Source organism: Chelmon rostratus, chromosome 16 (genome assembly GCF_017976325.1).
Source record: "Chelmon rostratus isolate fCheRos1 chromosome 16, fCheRos1.pri, whole genome shotgun sequence".
Taxonomy (NCBI): domain Eukaryota; kingdom Metazoa; phylum Chordata; class Actinopteri; order Chaetodontiformes; family Chaetodontidae; genus Chelmon; species Chelmon rostratus.
In genome coordinates, this window is record NC_055673.1 from 14,926,505 (window position 1) to 14,947,126 (window position 20,622).

General features: G+C 41.7%; 3 protein-coding genes across 7 annotated transcripts in view; all 3 read right to left on the minus strand.

Annotated features, from left to right (window-relative positions):
* Window positions 1-48: 48 nt before the first annotated feature.
* LOC121619663 (progranulin-like) lies at window positions 49-3,021 on the minus strand. 2 transcript variants are annotated; one of them, XM_041955510.1, is made up of 6 exons: window positions 2,863-3,021; window positions 2,447-2,593; window positions 2,019-2,321; window positions 1,728-1,901; window positions 815-958; window positions 49-530 (listed from the first exon to the last, which is right to left on the minus strand). In XM_041955510.1, the coding sequence occupies exons 2-6, from the start codon at window positions 2,591-2,593 to the stop codon at window positions 450-452; spliced, it is 849 nt and encodes a 282-aa protein (XP_041811444.1). In that variant the 5' UTR covers window positions 2,863-3,021; the 3' UTR covers window positions 49-449. The 2 variants fall into 2 exon arrangements, with proteins under 2 accessions (XP_041811444.1, XP_041811443.1); XM_041955509.1 differs by having other exon boundaries at window positions 815-961.
* A 747-nt stretch (window positions 3,022-3,768) lies between these two features.
* On the minus strand, window positions 3,769-11,637 carry fam133b (family with sequence similarity 133 member B). 3 transcript variants are annotated; one of them, XM_041955244.1, is made up of 11 exons: window positions 11,507-11,637; window positions 10,626-10,723; window positions 9,387-9,465; window positions 9,090-9,209; window positions 8,966-8,998; window positions 8,694-8,765; window positions 8,043-8,141; window positions 7,826-7,867; window positions 7,531-7,620; window positions 5,927-5,977; window positions 3,769-5,613 (listed from the first exon to the last, which is right to left on the minus strand). In XM_041955244.1, the coding sequence occupies exons 1-11, from the start codon at window positions 11,528-11,530 to the stop codon at window positions 5,518-5,520; spliced, it is 804 nt and encodes a 267-aa protein (XP_041811178.1). In that variant the 5' UTR covers window positions 11,531-11,637; the 3' UTR covers window positions 3,769-5,517. The 3 variants fall into 3 exon arrangements, with proteins under 3 accessions (XP_041811178.1, XP_041811179.1, XP_041811177.1); XM_041955245.1 differs by having other exon boundaries at window positions 3,770-5,613; window positions 7,528-7,620; window positions 7,826-7,864; XM_041955243.1 differs by having other exon boundaries at window positions 3,770-5,613; window positions 7,528-7,620.
* A 241-nt stretch (window positions 11,638-11,878) lies between these two features.
* The window catches only part of cdk6 (cyclin-dependent kinase 6), a 35,299-nt gene continuing 26,555 nt past the window's right edge, over window positions 11,879-20,622 (minus strand). For both annotated transcript variants that reach the window (XM_041955165.1, XM_041955166.1), the window contains 3 exons: window positions 16,261-16,311; window positions 15,710-15,845; window positions 11,879-15,547 (listed from right to left, as the gene is read on the minus strand). In XM_041955165.1, the coding sequence (XP_041811099.1) occupies window positions 15,395-15,547; window positions 15,710-15,845; window positions 16,261-16,311 (340 nt within the window). In that variant the 3' untranslated portion in view covers window positions 11,879-15,394. The remainder of the gene's footprint in view (window positions 15,548-15,709; window positions 15,846-16,260; window positions 16,312-20,622) is intronic.

The following is a 20,622-nucleotide window of genomic DNA, read 5'->3' on the forward strand; positions in this document are numbered from 1 at the left end:
ACCAGGTGACACCTTTAGTTCAGACGGCATGAAGAAACAATTCACTCACATTTTTTATATTGTTTATTTAAAAATGTTCCAATGTTTGCAAGTGTTTTCTGTTTCATTACAGAAAAAATCAGTAAAAAAAAATCTGTCTCAAAAAAAAAAACACTCTCAACTCTTTACTACACAAAAGCAGTGGATACTGTTGGAGGAAATTTTGCTAAGCTGGTTACCAAACTGAAAGCTGATATCCCATCCTCTTGTGAGAACAGATAAAGCATATAGTATCACTCATCTGAAATGCAATTCAGTAGTTTGTGGTAATTTTCTCTATTGATGCTGTGATGCATTGTGATTTGAATATGTACCTAAATAATAAAGAAGCTGTCACAGGGCACAAACTTAACAACATGTCCTCAGTCTGTTTTGGCATGTTCCTGTGGTGCTGAGGGAATCTGAAAAAACTACTTCTTGCATGACAGGGAGGTGGAGTCGCAGCTATATCCATGATCACAGCAGTGCTGGCCGTCTGCACAACACTGGCCCTGAATGGGAACAAGGCATGGGGTTAGAAAAAATACAGTATTGACTATTAAATTACTGCAGTAAAGATGGGGAGCATGTTCATTTCTAGGTTTTTATGGTGAGAAAAAGAACATTCAAGCCTATTTCAGCTGCATCAGTTTGTAATGTTTATGAGGTGTATCATTTTACTGCTCTGTGCATCAAGCCCTCTATATATTGCTTAGCACTTTTATCAGATCATTTTCCTTCAGGGCAATGCACCATTATTTCATGATGGCTTTAATATTTGATGCACAATCCATACCAGTTTGTAAGGACAGCAGGTCCATTGGCCACTGGATCCTTTGCAGCAACTCATCCCTTCTGAGCAGAAAAAGTTGGAATCACAGCGAATTACTCCAGCCTCTTGGATGTTGCTGCTGGCTTCTGTTAGAGCTGTCATTGGCCTCTGCTAAAGGTAAACACAAACTGACCATCATGCATTGGCTATTATCCAAACACTTAATCATGAATATGCATTTTTTTTACATATTAGGTAGCTAGTCCTCTGTGTATTAATAACAGACTTTTGAAGCCCCTAAAGTCTTGTTTATCAAATGTTGCTCTACATCAAATATTCATAGCAAACTAAGCAACAATCAAAGTAAAACATACCAGCTATTTGCAAACTGTGTCGCTTTTTACAGCTAAGTGGAACAGAATAAAGTGATTCAGTTCTCTGTAGGTTTGTTTTTACAAGTGAAACCTTTCATATGCATGTAGTATATAGTCATTTGATCCATTAGTAATATAAAAATATTTATTGCAGCACTTTTAAATCTTGGGAAAAGGCATCCTTGGGTATCATATTACTGAGAGTTTCATTTATCAGGATTTGAACAGTCAAAACCTATTAATCTGCTTTCTCAAGTTCAAGTATGGTATAATTAGACCGGCTTAACATGGCCTGCCAGTGTAAACAAACATTAACTGTCACCACATTGTGATTCGAATGATGCTAAATCCTGATTGGTGCACAGTGGGACGGGACTTTACCTTTTTCCAAGTGAGCTTACTTCAGACCAGTGGGGACAAAAAAGCAAGAACAAAAACCAAGGAATGCAGAAAACACACAAGTGGAAAAAAAAGTGTATTTATGTGTCTCTTATAGTAAGAAGCCAGTTGAGAAAACATATACAGCACATGCAGAAAGGAACATTTCCTGTGATAGGCCCTACCTCTTGCAGGATGCCCTTGTCCTGTGGAGCAGAGATGCGAGTGGCAGGGACTGAAGTCAGAGCACGTTTGGGGGTGAAAGGGTACCTCAGGCCCTGCCTCACACAGTGCGTGTAAGTGTAATCACAGTCGTAGCCAAACGGGCAACAGTGGAAGCCATCCAGACAACACCTGCCCTACAAGGCACACATTTAATGCAACAATCAGTACAGACTAGCACCTATACTCCTCAAGATTGGTTGGTGATTTCATCACAGTCACCTGTCTTGCTGCATAAACGTAGGTCAACTCACAGGAGAGTAAGGGCAACAGAACCAGGCGCCTTTTGGGTGCCTGCAGCAGGTGGTGCCATCGGGACAGTAGGTGTAGCTGTCACAATAGACGACTGAACTCCTCTGTTGGTCCGGGACGTGGTTGTCTTCGGGCTCCTGAAGGGTCGATGCAGCTCGGACGGGAGAGCTTGGTTCCTCTGCAGCCTCCTTCCCCACCATGGGTATGTTCATCCACGGCTGGTTTTGTTTCTCGCACATCTGGGTGGCCAGGTTACAAGAAAACCCGGAAGGACAGCAGTGGGCCAAGTCTGAGCAGCACACAGCCTAAAGGCGCACGGATACGCAAGACGCCAGATTTAGGGAGGAGTATTCCCAGCAGTCTAACACCAAAGAGTTTGTCTTTAAAAATTCAGGTCATGTCACTCAATTCATTGACAAACGTGACTTACATTTGGGTAAGGACAGCAGCTATAGCCGTGCTTAGTCATGCAGCAGGTGGTGTGGTCCGAGCAGACATTCCCGTCAGGACATGTGATGGAGCAGGACGCGAACCCCGCCAACACCCCCACCAACACCCACAGACCTGTGCTCATCATCTGCAGGAGAGGGTTCACAAGCGGTTTATATTGTACACTGTGTGCAGCCAGGAAATATATTTATAAAAACTCAGATTTGTGGAATGAAATGTGAAACTTTCACTCTTGCGGTTGTAGTTTCAGTTTCATGTCGGCTTTGACGAAGATCTTCCTTTTCCTCAAAACATCCTCACAAAGCGGTAACATCCAGTAAATAATAAGTACAAAGCGCCCTGCTGACGGCTGCGCCAGGAAAGGATGCACATTTATTGGATTTTTTTTTTACTTACCTTTCGCAAGTGATTCCACAGCTTACTGTCAGGCGTCTCACACTTCCTCTGCCAGATCGCGCTTTATATAGCAGGCCAGATCCTCCCTCCCACCACGCTGTGGACCACAGACCTGAACCCTGCGCCCGGCAGCTCAGGCCGCTCTGTGGAACCAGATCACATTAGCTGACCATACTTGGATAAAAGGAGGATTTGGGTAATCATTGTTTCAGGCTGCACCCACCCACACACACACACAGCTCATCGATTGAACAATATAAGAGGAGCTCACATTAACCCTTGACACCATTGTTTTTCATCACATGATGCGCCTGTAAAAACCTCGTTCAGAATGAAGTAGGCTGAATGCTTTGAACTTTATTCTTCCGAATCCACAGTGAATGTCAGCGCAAGACAAGTTTTGTTTGCTTTAAAAAAATGTTCCACTGTTATACAGTTTAATAAACACAGCAGTGGAATGTAACTAAGTAATTTTACTCAGATACTGCACTGAAGTACATTTCACAGGTCATGAGTGTTTTCATTTTTTACTCCACTACATTTATAGTTACTCTGCAGATACAAGATTTTACAGAAAAAAACATAATTACCATTTTAGTGCATAAGAAATGATACTATATAATAATCTTCAAGGAGCCATTCTGCCTAATGACTGCCCTTACTTTTTGATACTTCAACTACAATTTGATGACTCTTCTGCTGAAGTTCTGCACGCAAGACTTTTACTTGCAAGTACTTTTGTATTGCAGTATTACTTTTACTTCAGTAAAGTGATACAAGTAGTTTTTCCAACAAATGTTTTGTTGTTTTATATGTGTGTGTGTGTGTGTCTCTCATTGGCAGTAGCAGTAGTCAGAAGAACTTGAGCCATCCAGTGCCGAGGGGAAGCACAATTAACATCTCGTATCAGCCGAGTAAGCTGGTTATCCTGTGGTTGATGTCCTGTTTGTTGCACTATCGCTGACCTCAACTGAAGTTGTAAGGAAGTAGGACAGTGCCAGACTACATGTATTACAGTGTCATGTGAAGAGTGGGTGGCAATAGAAGTCAAAACAAAGAAGTCCCACGATACAGGTCGTAAGTAACAGCAATAAAGGCTAAAACAATACTTTATTAATGAATTCCCATTGTTTATACAATTACACTGTGGTGTAACAATTCAGAACAACTATCCCTTGTATAAATGTTGACTGTGTAGCTCACATTTCTTATTGTAAATCCAACTTCAATATGAGGCTGGTGAGACATCAGGTCTACATGCATGACACAGGCACTAGCATAACAGCCTCATCGAGCAACTAGAAATGCGAGACATCAGGTTTAAAGTGGAGAGAGTGACTCAGAGAGGGCCAGCACACAGAAGGTGAAGGAGCAGTGCTCAGGCAAAACGTTCGGGCGCCCCTGGTCAAAAGCTCTGTTCCCATCAACAGCTGAGTAAGTAGAAGATGGACTGATCTCTAAAAGCCATCAGGCTAAAGAGTAAACATCTTCTTCAACATTCTGCATTACTTTTATTTGATACTATTTGAGTGGAAGAAAAGGAAAGGAGCACCATACAAAAGTTTGGGCACCCCAAGAGATTTGAGCTCACCGACAACCAAAGTCTCACCTAAATGAGCTTGATAGTGCTATGGCTTGTTCACAGTTGTCACCAGGAAAGGCCATGTGATGCAAACTTCAAAGCTTTATAGATACTGTGACTCCTCAAACCTTGCTCCAACTATCAGCAGCCACTATCAGCTAGCACTCTGAAATTAAAATAACTGATGCCCACAAAGCAGGAGAGACTGGAAGAAGCAAGTGCTTTCAGTTAGTCGTTTTCTCAGTTTGTAATGTAATTAAGAAATGGCAGTTAACAGGTATGGTGGAGTCATCAGAGGCAAACCTTTCCTGCGCCCTCACCACAAAATTCAGCTTCAGGCGTTTGCAATGGAACATGTAAACAAGCCTCGTGCATTTTGGAAACAAGTCCTGTGGACCGATCTGTCGACAGACCTCAGAAGAGCAGCGCATGCAAGAAGGCTCAAGAATCTAGAGGCCCTTTGCAAGGGAGAACTGGAGAAGACCCACCCAAACAAAACTGAAAGAGTCTTAGCTGTGGAGTTACGAAGTACTGACCATGCAGGGTGCCCAAACTCGTGCTTCGGGCCGTTCTGCTTTTTTGTTAGACTGAAAAGAAATAAATAATCTTGCTTAAAAGATTAAAGAAATGTGGCATAACTTTATGCCTTTTGGAAATGAGTTCATCTTTTTACTTCCTTAGCTATTCACAGTGACAAACTGGGACTGACAGATGCTTAAACGTTTGCATGCCACTGTCTGTGCTGGTCAAACGACAATCTCCAAGATGAGGGGAGGGGGAAATATGTGGAATTCACTTCAGTCCTGTTGAGGGTAAATAAAAAAAAAAAAAACACATATCTACAAAAAGCATGGTGATACGAATCAACGGAGGATATGTACCAGTAGTTGCCACTGAGAGGGATGGCTATCTCCCTCAATTTCACTCAAAGAACCCCAGCATTACAAGTCCGTCGGTCTCGTGCTGAAGCATGATGACTGGAGCAGGACAGGAGAAGGTTTTGGAAGTCAAAGGCAAAAATAACACTACTAGTGAACTGTCGGGAGGACAAGAGAACCGTAAAGCTACGGTTCTTAATCAAGCTCTGAGTCTGACTGAGACGCTGCCTTCTTTTTCTTTTTCCTGCCGTGTTTCTTGTGCTTCTTTTTCCTCTTTTTCTTGGATTTGTCCTGTGAACACAAAACAATGGATGTTTGGCACTTTTAAATTAGGCCTTAAGTCTACAGCTTGATTATAAATAGTATTTACTTGGTATGGAGTGTTGTTATACAGATAAGGTTTCTGGCACACACTTAAAGACATATTGCTGCATCCCCGACATCTCTGCATAATACAATATCTTTTAACTCGCAATTAAATCTTATCCACTTAAGAAATTCTTACATTCCTGATAGTAATCTTTTTTGCAGTCATCTGCCAGATCAAACCAAACTCTGATTTGTTGAGTGTAACTAAGAGGAGGAAACTAAGTAAAGGTCTCACTGTGATTTTCTCCTTTTCCTCGCTGCTTCTCTTTTTCTTCTTGGCTTCGGCCTGCGGGAGGGAGAGTTGAAATGAGACCGTAAGAAGAGGGAAGTATGGAGCTATGTGCAATTCTAGAAATCCCTTTTCATGTAACAATTGTTTCACAATTATCTGAAACTGTGAGAGCAGTTAAGTTTACAAAAGAATTGTATGCTAAAACAAGGTCAGAAGATCATCTGTTTCTGAGCTAAATCGTTAGCTTCTGTACTGAGTTTTGCTCCTCCTGGCGTGGGAACACTTCATAATGTTGGTCACAAAACACATGACAAAAACATTTTCAATGAGTCAATGACTAGACAAAGTTGATATTAACAGAAACTGATGAAATCCCTTCATACCAATCACAAAAAAAACATTCAAACTGACACTGGCACCTCCTTATTACCACTGATGGAAAAAAAAGACAAAAAAAAGGCCTCAGCGATGACAAATGACTGACTCGATCCCTCATTGCTGGATACTCCTCCCTGTCGCAGCATTAATGGCGTGTATATATTTTCAGTGCTGGCTAACATGAGAGGATGGCAGGCAAAATAGGCAATGCATATTGATAGGAAAACTGAAAACTGGACCCATTTATTTCCCTGAGCCACGGTGAGCCATCATGGTGAGGGCTACATACTTAGATGGTGGTGGTTTGTATAGTTTGGGACCATTTTCCTGATTCATAATTCTATCACCTTGGTCACTCTCTTTCCACTGCAGTCACTTGCTCTTTCAGCTTTTGGAGGTCAAACGCTGGCACACTTTGGTAAACAGGAGTATTTAAATAGAGATGGAAACTTGATTAAATTATGATACTGTACCATGAAGAGTGACAGACAGAAAGCCTGCAGTAGATGAGTGAGCGTACAGAGAACTGAAACTCAAACTGTATTTGGCAACTGTGTCATATAACTGAGTTCAGAACTACACTGTAGAGGAGTCGCTTGTAACAGTGACAACCAGAGCTTAAACTGTGCAGAAAGTTTTTATTTATGTATCTATTCTTTTCCTGATGTCTTAATTTTGGAACTAAGACACTCGTGCCAACTAAGTCCTGATGATACGTCGACTCATTCATGTGCAACGAAGGGCATCACAAATTTATAGTCTACTGTGAATCTGATTAAACCGTCTCAACAGATGCAAAAAAAAATCAACACTGGTACATTTTGAAGTCAGTATCACAGAAAAAAACTTGCTGTGATGCTTGAAGTCATTTCCTTAAACAAAGAGGTAAAAGAGGAACAGAGATAACACGGCTTTATTATTGTGTGTGTCAGTCCTAGCGCTGTCCTAGTGGCAGTTCATTATTCATCTACAACAGGCAACTCAAACCGGTTCCATAAAGGGCCGCATGGCTGCAGGTTTTCATTCCAACCCAGGAGGAGCACATCAGGCCAACCAATCAACATCAAGGGATCACTTAGTTATCAGCTGAAGACTGAGATCAGCTGATTAATTGATTCCAGCCTGGTGTGTTCCTCCTTGGTTGGAATGAAAACTTGCAGCCACGCGGCCCTTTATGGAACCGGTTTGAGATGCCTGATCTACAACCACAGAAGAATAATACTTACTACCTCCTCTCCCTCAGAGTCCACAGAGGACTCTGAAGATGAGTCTTTATACGTTCGCTCGGCCTTCCTCTTTCTTTTACGGCTCTTGTCATCCTGACAGACAAAAGAGTTCACACTGATCAATGTCTTAAAACAGCTGGACTCAAAGGCGTTCGACTCAAATAGCGAGAACAAGGGTCAAGAAATGCAGCAACTTTATATCTCATGCATCACACATTTGTGGAAATATCTATATATATATGGTCTGCAAAATTTATATCATCAAAACGTTAGTTGACTGAGTAAATGAGTAAGTCACCTTATCTTTGTCCCATTCTTCCTTGATTCTTTTCTTTTTCTTCTTGGGAAGAAAAACGACATTTAGATTAAATGCTGGCAGTTTTAATAGCTACTACAAGTCACTGTAGGACAACTGTTTGACTGCACACTTTCAACACCAGAACATGATTCTGTGGATGTCAACAAAAGAAGCCAACTGTATAAAAAAAAAGGAAAGAAATGAAAAGAGGAAAAACCTTGCTTTCAGCATCAGATTCTTCCTCTGAACTGTCTGACGCTCTCCTGGCCAATGACTTCTTTCTCTTCCGTTTTTTCTTCACACTCTTCTTTTCATCCTAAACACACATATAGGATGCAATCAAACAGTGTATTTTATCGAGTTGCTGGGCCGATCTGTAGGATTGCTAAGGGAGCAGATCACAGAGCTCTTAAAACGGATCCACTAGTAGCACCAGTGTTCCCTAAATCAACATGCACTGCAGCACATTCACTTTTCCCATCTTAACTGTATTACTGAGAAATGCTTAGGTAATGCTTAGGCAGGAAAACATTTTAAAAAAGACAATGTGTGTTTTATTTTAAAGGAAAAAGCAAAGTGAGGTTGTGCTTTAAGAGAAAGTCATTTTCAAGGACTTTTAAACAGGGGGGCTGCAGCACTTCCTAAAACCAGATATAAAACCGTCAATCGATAAAAAGTTTAAACTTGGTGTTTAAACTGGTGTTTTCCCCTTTCTGACTGGGATTACAGGGTAAATGTGTAGTACCCAGGTATTTGTGGTGGGGCAGAGGAATTGTTTTGTTTGTTCTCTGTTTATCATATGTATTAATCAATTACTTGATCCCTTGTGATGTTGAAACGTATTGTATTGAAGTCTGTAATGACTCACCTCGTTGTCAGATTCTGAGGAGGAGCTGCTGGAGGAATCAGAACTCGATGAGGAGGAGGAAGATGAAGAATGCTTGACCAAAACACAATGAAAGCAGGGTTCATTAGACTTGAGGCTATTCACTTGTTTGGAAATTGGAACACTAAAGTAGAAAGATTAAATAAGAGACCATCTCAGAGGACAGGAATTGTGTGTTTGTAAGTGTGTGAGTGTGCGGGTGTGGCAGTACTGTGGCACAGCCGGCCATCCAAATACTGGAAGTCTCTCCTCACCCTGTTGGATTTCTTCTTCTCTTTCTTCTTTTTCTAAACACATATGAAACACCAAACTGAGCATGGCTGGAGGGGTTTTAGGTGTGAGATCATTGAAATGTCTGACAAACAAGAGATAACGAACCTCTTTTTTCTCTTTCTTTTCCTCTTTTTCCTTGTCTGTTGTCTTTTTGTCCTTTTCTTTGTCTTTGTCACTTCCACCCAACAACTTCTCTCGGTTCTTTGCCAGTTCTTTCCTCCATTTCTGAAAATGACAGAACATGTCTGTATATAGCCAATTGTTTCCCATGCAGCTACTTCATCCATAATAAAGAATGGTTTTGTAGTACAGTTAAAAGACAGGCAAATCTCTACCTATTACGTTTGACACTCATAGGGGTGACAATTACAGAGGTCAAACTTCTTCATAACACAAACTTACATCATTCATTTTGTCCTCAAAGTCAGCCAGGGCTCGAGAGCCCTTCTTCTTCTTCTCCAGCTGCTCCTTCAACTCTTCCCTGATGAACAGACAACAAACCAGTTGTAATACACAGTACACATTTGGGAGGATCACATCTGTATGAACTGGAGAAAGTGCTCGTCACTTGCAGCTCTTCATCTCATCTGCTGCTTTTTAAAATTCCTCCTATGCGATGTTTAAACTGATCTTCCACTCAACAAGGATTGACAGTAAACAGAGAATGCACAATCGGATTCACTTCTAGCATTTGTTTAATGAATCAGGATTCCTCCGTTTTCCAAATTGTTTCCATTATACTATAATTCATTGAAGCCCCATAACTAACATTCTGGTAGCATATATTATTTAATGTTCCTTATACGTTTTTTAACAGTGCACTGAAAACACACTGCTCTTTGTATATGGCAAAGGGAACATACATACTGGCTGTGAAATGCAACTGACAGCTAATTAAATGTGCCCCCTTGTGGCTACAAGTTCATTTCATTTAAGACAGAATTTTAGCAGATATGAGACTTTACAAGTTCACACCTAGTTCACACACAGCTATCAAATTGCAGAGGATCTCCCTCCCTGTTCTCCATGTTTGGCAGCACTGTTGTGAGAGCTAAAATCATTTATGTCAAAGATACACAAACCAGACACTGATGCAGGCCAGAATGCAGAAAACTAAAAAATGTTCTGTCCCGAAAACAACCCCAGCTTACCTAGATAACATCAAATGAATTCAGACTCTTACACCCAACGAGGATAACACAAGGCTCCAAGCTGCAGCTGACAACAGTGCAGAGGTAATTGCTTCTTTCGTCAATGTAACATGTGAGACAACAAATGACACATTTATTTTGCAGAAAGTTTCCTCAACACATCTTTAGCTGCATAAAAGCCCACACACCAGAAGTAAAGCCCAACTGTCTCTTTAACAGACAGTTGGGCTTTTTCTCTTAGCCCATAAGACAAGTGCTGGTTCTGGAGGTCTGTAGGGGGAACCATGAACTAGATAACTTCACATGCCCCTCCAGCACTGTCTTCTTAAAGGGATACATCTGTGTGTGGGTATTAAACAACATGGATGTAACATAACACTCAGAGATACACAGGGGAATGCAGCTGTCTGACAAACATTTTTCTCTTTTAGCAACCAAGGAGCAAATACTCATGTCAGGACGGGGCAGTCCAGAGGTCCCCTTTACCCACCATGTTGGTCGAGGTCTGCTTAAATAATCCTGTATGGTCGGACCGGAGTTCTGTGCCGGTCCCCGGGCTCGTGCAGCAGCAATGGGGTTAATGTAAGCCTGGAACACCAAGAAGAGGGAAGTATTTTACACATTTCTGATGCAGGTTATTGAAATACCGATGCCAGTTGCTAAACACTGACAATACTCTATACTGCTATGTCGTTAGGCACTATACTGAAATACAGTTCTACAGCACCACATACATCCTGAGAATAACCATCAAAATGGAAAAAAAAAAACCTTCGCACATTTTTATTGTACCGAAGGCTGGATTACCTAATAAACTCTCAAAGAAACCTACCTAATGACAATGCCCTCCAACCTGTCGGCAGGCTAACAGTTTCGCCATGTTAACAGAACAAATACACAGAGAAAACACTGCACTAGCGTTAAGCCATTTAGTTATAAAAAAAAAAACGGTCCCTGCTTTTATACCAAGGCTTTTTATTGACCCAAAAAGCAACGACAAAAACTGCGCAACATCGCCACGTTAAAATATAGTCCAAAATTAGAGGTGCTCAAGTTATTATTGCAGCTGGCAAAGCTCCACCAGTGCTGGTCAAGCCCGATACTCTCCTTTCGAAATGAGCTACAACACGAAGCAATTCTAGCTCAGAAAATGTTAAAATTAAAGCCATTCTGTTGTATTTTCAATAAGATTTGCTAAACTTAAGTGACCACTGTCTAGGCCTTGCAGCTGAATACCTAACTGAGGTATATATTAGCTAGCCAATGCTAGTTGTTGCGCTAAGCGCTATGCTCTGCCAGTGTTTAGCCTAGCTAGCCTACCAAATGTAACCGTGTGATGGTTTCGCAGCTTTGCACAAACTGTGTACTTACCACTCGATTGTCTCTCTTGCCCATGTCGAGTTAGCAATGGGGAAAAATATCCGAGATAGAACAACCATTAGTGTTACCTAGCTAACATTGATCTAGCCACATCACACTGCGTTAGCTGACTCTTCTTCTTGATGTCTTTTTCGGCAGTTCGCAAACAACGTAATGGCGCACTACCGCCGCCAGCTGGTATGGACTGTGGACCTAGACTAAATCTAAGCCATTAACATTAGTGATATAAAAAAATAAACATAGTTAAAAACTAAATTAATAAATGTCTCCAAACTCTTCAGTTTACATGCTCCTTTACAATACATGTTATAGTTTTGAAATTGTCACTGATTTATAGTAAAACAGACAGATAACACAATTAAATGATACAAAAAAAAATTTAATTTATTCTTAAAAACTGTGTTCTCATGCTCATATGACATAGAAGCATATTGTTGAGAAAAGGCTGTGTGGCAGAATGCAAATATGACAAAATGCAACAGCAGTTGTGTTGCTTCAATTGTTTCCTCATTCCAAAAGAATATTAGGTATGTTTAATACACATTCACTGGAACAATTCATTAATTTGTCATAAATGAGTCCAAAACAAGATTCACAAAAAGCCGCTTTTTATTCAACTGGTGCAACACAATAAGACACCAATGCTAGCATTCATACTTAAGTATAATGCCATGATTGTGTTTTTCCTAGTCTCCATTTTTCATATGCTAAAAACAAATGTGACACAGGAAAATATATGGAATTTGAGTTATATGATGGACCAAGCTACCTTGGCTTCAAAACAGTGAAACTTCTAAAAGCTCAACAGTGGACTTCAATTTTATGAGAATGAAATGTATTACAAACCGGTTAACTCATAAGAAAAGCATACAGTGATTGTATCAAGTGGAATGAGACCAAAGCAGTCATTATTTTAATTGTAAACGTCTATGTCTAAAGTATTTGGAGCTTTCATTGCATTGTATGCACCACTGACACCAGATATGAGTCGTCATCAGAGAGAAAATTCACACAGTGCTTAGTCGAGCAGACAATTACATATACATGGATCTACATTGTGTTCGCCATCTAGCAATTGAAAGTTGCTGGCAAAAACAGTTCATACAGGCAGTTATCTTCAGACAGTAATGACTACAGTAACATATATTTGCTGAATCTTGGAATGACAGTAGACTGATCAAAGACATGATCGTGGAACAGCTTGAAAGAAAACCTGAAGGAGTTGTGATGTGGTCAGTTAGTAGCCCAGAGATGTGCAAACTGTGCCCGAAAGGTTCGGACATCCATAACAAGAACCTGAGAAAGTAGGAGAGTGTGTCTGTGTGTGTGTGCTAGCAGCACTACCTGTTAGGAAAACGTTAACCAGTGTTAAAATATGTTACTGTTCTGCAAGAACTACTACATACAAAAATACAACTCTGCATAACTTGCTTTTTCCTTGCTGGTAAAAACTGGACTTGAATGCAAAGGGACAAGACTGGAGAATAAAGCAAAAACTGTACACAAAATATTTGTGCATTATTTCATTATCAAAACCACTGTAAAATTCGTAGTCACTCTCAATCCAAAGCATATGAAATTCAACAAGCACCCCAAGAGCGCGCCTGACATTCTCAATAGACAAAATACTCTCGCCATACAACATTCCACTGACCCTCGCTAACTCTACATCTATCCATTTTTATGACATATCTATGGGCTGACGATGCACATATCAAAAGGTTTCTATCATTACAGCTTGTACTTAGCACTCTATACCGTACAGTACCAATGCCTATCCTTTATACATTCCTTACATTGTCAAACTATTCTTACACAAATTCTATAATTATCTAAAGAGTTGGTGTAATTGGTGTAAGAATATTGTATGCCCCAGCATCTTAAAAAAAAAAAACGAAAAAAACGAAAAAAAAATCAAGTAACAACTTGACGAAAACAAGCATATAAGACTTGTCAATAAAATTAAAATTAAATACAGAATATTGGCGACACTCTTCTGTGCCAAATGTATTCATGTTGTATAGTGCTGGTGGGACTTTCTCCACCTATTGCAAGCCTGTGCATTACTGTATCATTCGGATAGTAAATAATAATTGTATTTTATAATGATAAAAGCCCATGATGGCAGACTAGAAGCAAGTCATAAACACCAAGTGAGTGGCAGGAACGTTTCTAAAAGGTTCTTTCATCATTGTCTCAGCACTGATATCAGCCCATTATGACGAGTTCCTTGAAGAGTGCAGAAACCATTAGAATCCCGCTACTGGTCTGCAGTTACACAGGACATCCTCAAGGTGGCAGTGATATGATACATGTAGAACTGGGATGATAAGTCACGACATGGCAGTGAGTGGCTGGATTGTGATGCCTAATAATGTTTCGATAAGTAGGTGTGTACATGAGCGTGCTAAATGTCAGTGGTAGTGCACACACTAAATGCTGCGTACGTATCTTTGAGCATGCTTGTACTGTATATCTGCTCGCTGCACACACCCACAGTGAGCGTAAAGGCAGGTGAGGTCCACAATGTCCACCCAGGCTCCTGTATGGTCGGGACCCCTCGGTCAAGGGGGCTCTTGCGAGGCTTAACACTGGTCCTAAAGTGTCCTCTGTTCCACAGCCTCCACAGTCCGTCTGCCCACTACTACCAGTCAATCTGAGATGCAAGTCTCTTTTGCATTGTTAATGGTCAATCATCAACATTTAACAACCTAAAAGCAGCAAGTACAATCCATCAGTTCATGGAAGGAGGATAGCTTTTGTGCATTTTTCAGGGAGTGAGAGTGCTGGTGTCGTCTTTCACGTCACCATCTTTACCCTCTCTTTAGGAGTAATTTCCTGGAGCTTTGTACATTGACTATAAAGAAGTATTTGCCCCCTTGGTTTAGTTCTTGTTTCGTTTCTACGTACAACACAGAAACACAGTTGATGAAGCTTTTTTGACACAGATTATCGGAACAAATGTCTTTTTAAACATCAAAAACAAATCTCTAGGAATGGATCTAGATTATGTATTACCCAACAGCTGTCATAAACTACATTATAAAAACAGAAACATCAAACAGATCCACAACAAGGTTAATGAAATGTACCAATCAGTTGAAGGATGCCAGTAAAATATGAAGGCACTGAGTATGGAGTACATGTCTGTTTAGAGCAGGCCATCCTCAAGGCAGCAGCAATAAATGAATGACTCTAAAGAAGGTACTTACTGAGCTAACTGAGCCTACAGCGACTGCTGCCTGGGTGCACTTCTAGCTTTATGGCCAACTGGCAAAGACAAAGCCACTGTTGAAGAATCTCATGACATTTCAGCTTGCATTTGCCCGAAGGCATGTGGGAGAGAAGAAGGCGCCATGGTGGGAGCACACCAAAATCAAGCTTTTTGACCAACAAGCTAAATATGCTATGCAAAGCCTGTGAAGGTAGAGGGTAAAATAAATGCAATGCTCAAGTGGCCAAATCACAACCAAGACCTAAATCCAATTTGTGGCAGAACTTGAAAACTGCTCTTCAGTCATGCTCATGATGCAGACTGACAGAGCCAGAGACGAATGAGGGGAAACTGCAGTACAAACACGCAAGGATAATGCAAATTCAACCACTAAGGCTCAAGGCTGTAAATGATGCTAAAGGTGCCCGTCTATATACTGACTAGAGGTGGACAATATTACATTCGGACTTAAATTACATCTATTCCTACAGATTTATTTCCACTTGGACAATTAAGATTTATCTGCAGATCAGTGTCAAAAAAGCTTAATCAACACACTTTGATTTATCACTGTGAAAACAACTAAACATGAATAACACCAAGCAGGGGTATGCAGAATACTTTTTATAGACACTGTATGGGATGATGAGGGTGAGGGAGGACGGTCAGGCAGTCCTCTCCTCCATAGTGGGCTTGTTGCTGGGGATGGGTTGGGCCGCGTACACACTTCTACTGTGGCTGTCCACGCTTTGAAAGTAAGGGTGGCTCAGTGCGGCAAAGGCCGATATCCTCCTGGAGGGGTTGAAAGCGAGGAATTGCTGCGAAGGAGAGAGGAGAAAAAGAGGATGAGATCAACTAAGTAGACAGGAAGATCAGTCAATTAATGTGTGCTTGCAATGGCATGATACAAAAATGATTTCTAGGTTTTGAGAAAACAAGATGAATTTGGATTGGTTTGGTCAGAGGCTCTTACTACCCACCATTAAGAGGGCCCGCCCTTGCTCGTCCATGTCTGGAACCAAGTTCTCTATTGGCTTAGGGGGCCGGGGGGTGAAGGCACTCTGTGGTAGGGCCACCTCCTGGGGCCAGTCTTCTGCTGAAGGTACCCCAACAACACTGTGGGATGATAAGGGTCGTCAGCACCTTGACCACCAGCAATTCACTGCCTCTCAAGTTCAAATCTTTTGCTAAATGATCTAAGGTTGCTAATGATGTTAACACTGATCTGGGAGTTTCTCCTTTAATTACTGAATGGTAGTTGTGTGCACATCCTGTTCTATATTAAGGCCATACGTCGGATAGTAAGTTGTAAGTTAAGGAAAATTGAGAGTATCTGCATACCGGATTTAAGTTCACAAAATCTGAATGACTTTTGACTGACTGATTTCTAAGGACAGTCCAATAAAGCTTTGAGAGTTTTAATCCAGTGTCGGGATACGCTACATTTTCCAAGGTTGCAATTAATTCCCAAGAAAATATAACATATTGGACCTCAGAGGTTGTAACAGGATACAAAACCAATAATACTTACTCAAAAATCTTTCCCAGCTGATCAACATCTGAGTTTCCTCGAAATAGCGGCCTGGGAAAGAAAAAATAAACACAGTTTACTTTCGACTGCTGCTGCTTAAACATTTACGTGAGTCGGTTTCTTCATGTATTCTGCTGCACACATGTACATATAGAAAAGGGTTCAAATGCATTCTGGTTGAAAGTGTAAAGCATTAATTATGTTCTCATTGACCCACTTTAGATATGAGCCCTCTGCCACAGCACACTTCAGATGAACAGGCGTAACATATAAGCCACTGGCTCGAGGCAAAGAGGAATGTGTGACTCTGGTGTGAGCATTTGAAGTGCAGTAGCCACACATTTGCAGCTCCATCTCATGTTGTCGGGATCGTGAAGCAGTGTTGGTAGTACCACTGAAGCGGGGAGGGAGGGAGGGAGGGAGGGATGAAAGGAGGGAGGAGAGCAGTAGCAGGGCTGCTCGTGGTTCCTGCGGCTTTGGGCCGTCTTTGGATGCCCGTGGGCGGCCATGCCTGCCCTGGCACCCGCACAAATTCCAGTAGTCATCATCAGCACAAGTCTGCCGGCCGCCACACGGGACAGAAAAAGCCTATTTATCCCCTATGTGTGTGTGTGTGTGTGTCTGCTTTTGCTCTCTCTGTGTGTGAATGTGTGTAGGAAAGTGGGAGGGAGAGGCGTGTGAAAGAAAAGCTGGATTATTCTAACAGAGAAAGAGGTATGGGAACTAGACCTTCCTGCTGAAGCTCCTCTGAAAGGAGATGAGGAGGCGCTGCTGTCAAAGAGAGGACTTTCTCTTCTGTGTGTGTTATGTTCAAACTTACAGTATGAAATCATGCTCTAGAAAAGAAGCATCTTTTTGTTATATTCTGCTTGTTTAAGATGATCAGTCACCAGCAGATGTCAATGTAATGCAGGATATTGTCACATACAGTAGGTGTGATTGTATGCGTTCTGTATCCAGGCCTCAATATAGTTCAAGTGCACTCCACTTAACTGAAGTCAACAGACTGGCTAGCCACCATGTGCTCCCTGTGTTTTCCCACTTGCAGGAAGCTTTGCATAGCTCAACACCCACACTTTCCTACAGACTCAGACACTGGGAAGTTAGTCACACAGGGGTATTTTGCACATTTTTAACAGTGACAGCAAACTCTGTGTCACATGCTTTAGTTCGGAAGTAAAATTGGAGATGGAGTTTGTTTCAATTATACACAGCTGGCATCCTTAGCTAACAGATGCCTCAGTGCTTCTTGACTCATGAACCTCTGCGTTAAACATCTGACTCTGAAAGAGGATCATACCACAGGCGCAGGTCTTTTTGGGATAAAGCACAAGCAGGTTTGAAAGCCATTTAAGATCAGACCAAACCAGTTCTGACTGTTGCAACAGAAGAAGAAGAAAAAAAAAAATCACCTACAGCAAAGTCATCGTGCCAAAACAAGTAGGGCTGATAATTCCAAGAGGTCCATTTTTAAACCTGGAGCGGTTTGTTGGTTTGTTGGAGGGGGATAACTGGATTCACATAGAGCTGGCCACTGGCATGCACACACGGTCAACAGTCGAGTGCAAATGCACACTTGCACACACTCAAGCAAGTACACACATAAGGGTGTATAAATGCACACACGCGCAAAAGGGATTGTTTCCCACTCAGGGATTTGCGCACACACACACACTCGCACAAACGGGTGGCAGTGAAAGGAAGACTGAGACTGGGTTGGGACAGGCAGCTGAGTCACGCTTCCTTTAGTGCCAACATGGCTCTGTGTCCCTCATTCCTCTGAGACAACCTCTGGAATGTGTGTGTGCATGTTTGCACGTGAGAACTTCAATCTGTCTGGGTGGGAAACAGAGAGAGAGGGATATATGTGTGTGTGTGTGTGTGTGTGTGTGTGTGTGTGTGTGTGTGTGTGTGTGTGTGTGTGTGTGTGTGTGCGCGTGCATGCTCGAGCGTGGCTTCTTTGTGTGTTCGAGCCTGAGTCAGTGTGAACTGTGTGGACATGTAAGCCTGTGCCGAGCTTGGGTGTACTGCGCACACACACGCGCGCATCTTTCAGGATTCATCAATTGAGTTCCAAACTGTGAGAAAGTCAACACGGATGTGGGGCCTCTCCCGCACCATTAACAACGCAACACGTCCAACCTTTTCGATTGGAGAAATGTCAACAGGCAGGCGCTCTCTCTCCCCGATTCACTCGAACCGTGACTCACCCCGACACTATGCCAGCCATGCAGATGCAGACTTGTATGATATTTGCTCAAATTCCTTTGACAAGTTCCCAACTATTCTCGCTACAGTAGATTGTTTTTGTTCCGTGGCATGTTTGATGATGAAAGTGGAGAGAAAGGTGCTTCAGGGGGAAACCTTTGAAGTTTCATGAGTCATTAGAAAAATGTTTCGAGGTTGGATTTGTACCTTTCTGACCTGCAACATAAGGTGACACAGTGAATTTGGGATGTCCCTGCTCGGTGGGGCTCTGACACAGGGCTTCAACAAGCGTACTCCTGCTTCAGATCGCTCATTTTGTCCAACCAACAGTCCAAAATAAAGAGAAATTCAATTTATAAGAATAAAAGATGAAGTAACAGATTAATAGATCAGGCGACTGATTGTGCGGATGAGATTTCAAAGATGATGTGCTCATTCATTCCAATTTAGGTACCAGCTCTTCTCAAAGGCAATTAAAGCGCCAGTGGGGATGCCAGGTTTGTTGTACCCGACCTATCAATTATTATAATCTCCAATTCAACGAAACTGCAAACCAACAAACTGTGTTTTCTCATCTTCTCTTGTTCTGCACTTTGCCTCAACCATGCTGCTTTCTCTTGCCCTCTTTCACTGCTTCTCCCAGGTGCCCTTTAATCTCTAACAGGTGGCCTTTTAAAAAGCCATCTTAATCACCTGCAGAGTGGGAGAGAGAGACATAGAGAGAGAGGGAGAGTGTGCATGTTCTGTTCATGGCCATCAAAGGGCTCTGCCTTGCCTTCCGCCTTAAGGCAAAGTTGGACAGGTGCCAGATTGTGAAAACACACACACACACACACATATATGCGCACACACATATACACACCAAAGCTTTTTACAGCTTATTGTGTCAGGGTGAGAGAAGACGTACCTTAACCTAGACAACACACACACACACACACACACAGAGCTCAGTGTTATCAGACAAGGTAGGACTGCCAACTGCAGACTGTGCATGATTTCAAAGCAGCACTATATGGAAGCAGGACGGGCCTCGTCTGTGCGTAATACAAACATGAGTGTTGCTTTACATTGATTCTTGGCAATCTGCTACCAATTCTTTGGTGCTTATATAAACATTTAAAAAAGTTATGTAGCCATGAAATGCACATCAACTTTGTTCTGCTTGTGATGTGTTATCACATGCTGAGAGTGGCAGAAAGTACATTTACCTTCCACTCACCCTCAATGAGTCAAAGGCTCGACTGAGGTATTGTGTGCAAACATGATTGTGAATACATTAACTATAACTAGCACCCTGTACCATATTGAAACCATTCAAACAAAACCATGTTGCGCACAAATGTGCCCATGTCAGGGCTATACTCACAGCAGCAAATCTGACTGAAACTGATTTTCAAGAGTTATCCCTCAATAACCTCATAATTACTGTTTATTGATAGTAAGGAGGGAAGTTGTTGTGCATGAATTACAATCTTAACTGACTAATAAAGAGCCAACTTGCTCCTAACATGCATGCTAATAAACAACCGGCTAATAATGAATATGTGCACCGTCATATAAAGTGTTATCACCAACCTTTTTGGCTGGTTGACTGACTGATTAGTCGACAAACTTATTCAACTCTAAACAAAGTCAACAAAGAGGTAGAGAGAAATAAGATGCCAGATAAACAATGTGGTCATCATCAGCTGACTGACCTAAGACGAAGAAAAGGTGGAACATAATGTGATAAAACGACAGCTGAAGTGTGTTCTTAACGTAACTGGGTCACATACGACAGTACCATAATGGTCTTGTTCTAAAAGCAGAAAACCAGGAATATCAAAGCAGCCCCTTATCCTCCACCTTCCCCTCTCTTAGCCCGTCCTAATGCAAGTAGGCGAACACATTCTTCAGGATAGATCTCATCTGGCACTATTAAACATTGGCTACCACATGGGGCTTAGACACATGAGCTGCAACATACATAATGCAGCAACTCTGTTTGAAAGGACGGAGTGAGGTCAGACAAAACTAAATTGGCCAGTTTACACAGAATATGTTTTGTGCACCGTAAACTATCCAAAACCCTCTCATTGGTGCTTAACTGCACTGACATACATGACGATACACACATCCAGTGACCGCCTTTGCTCCCGTATGGAAGCATCTTCT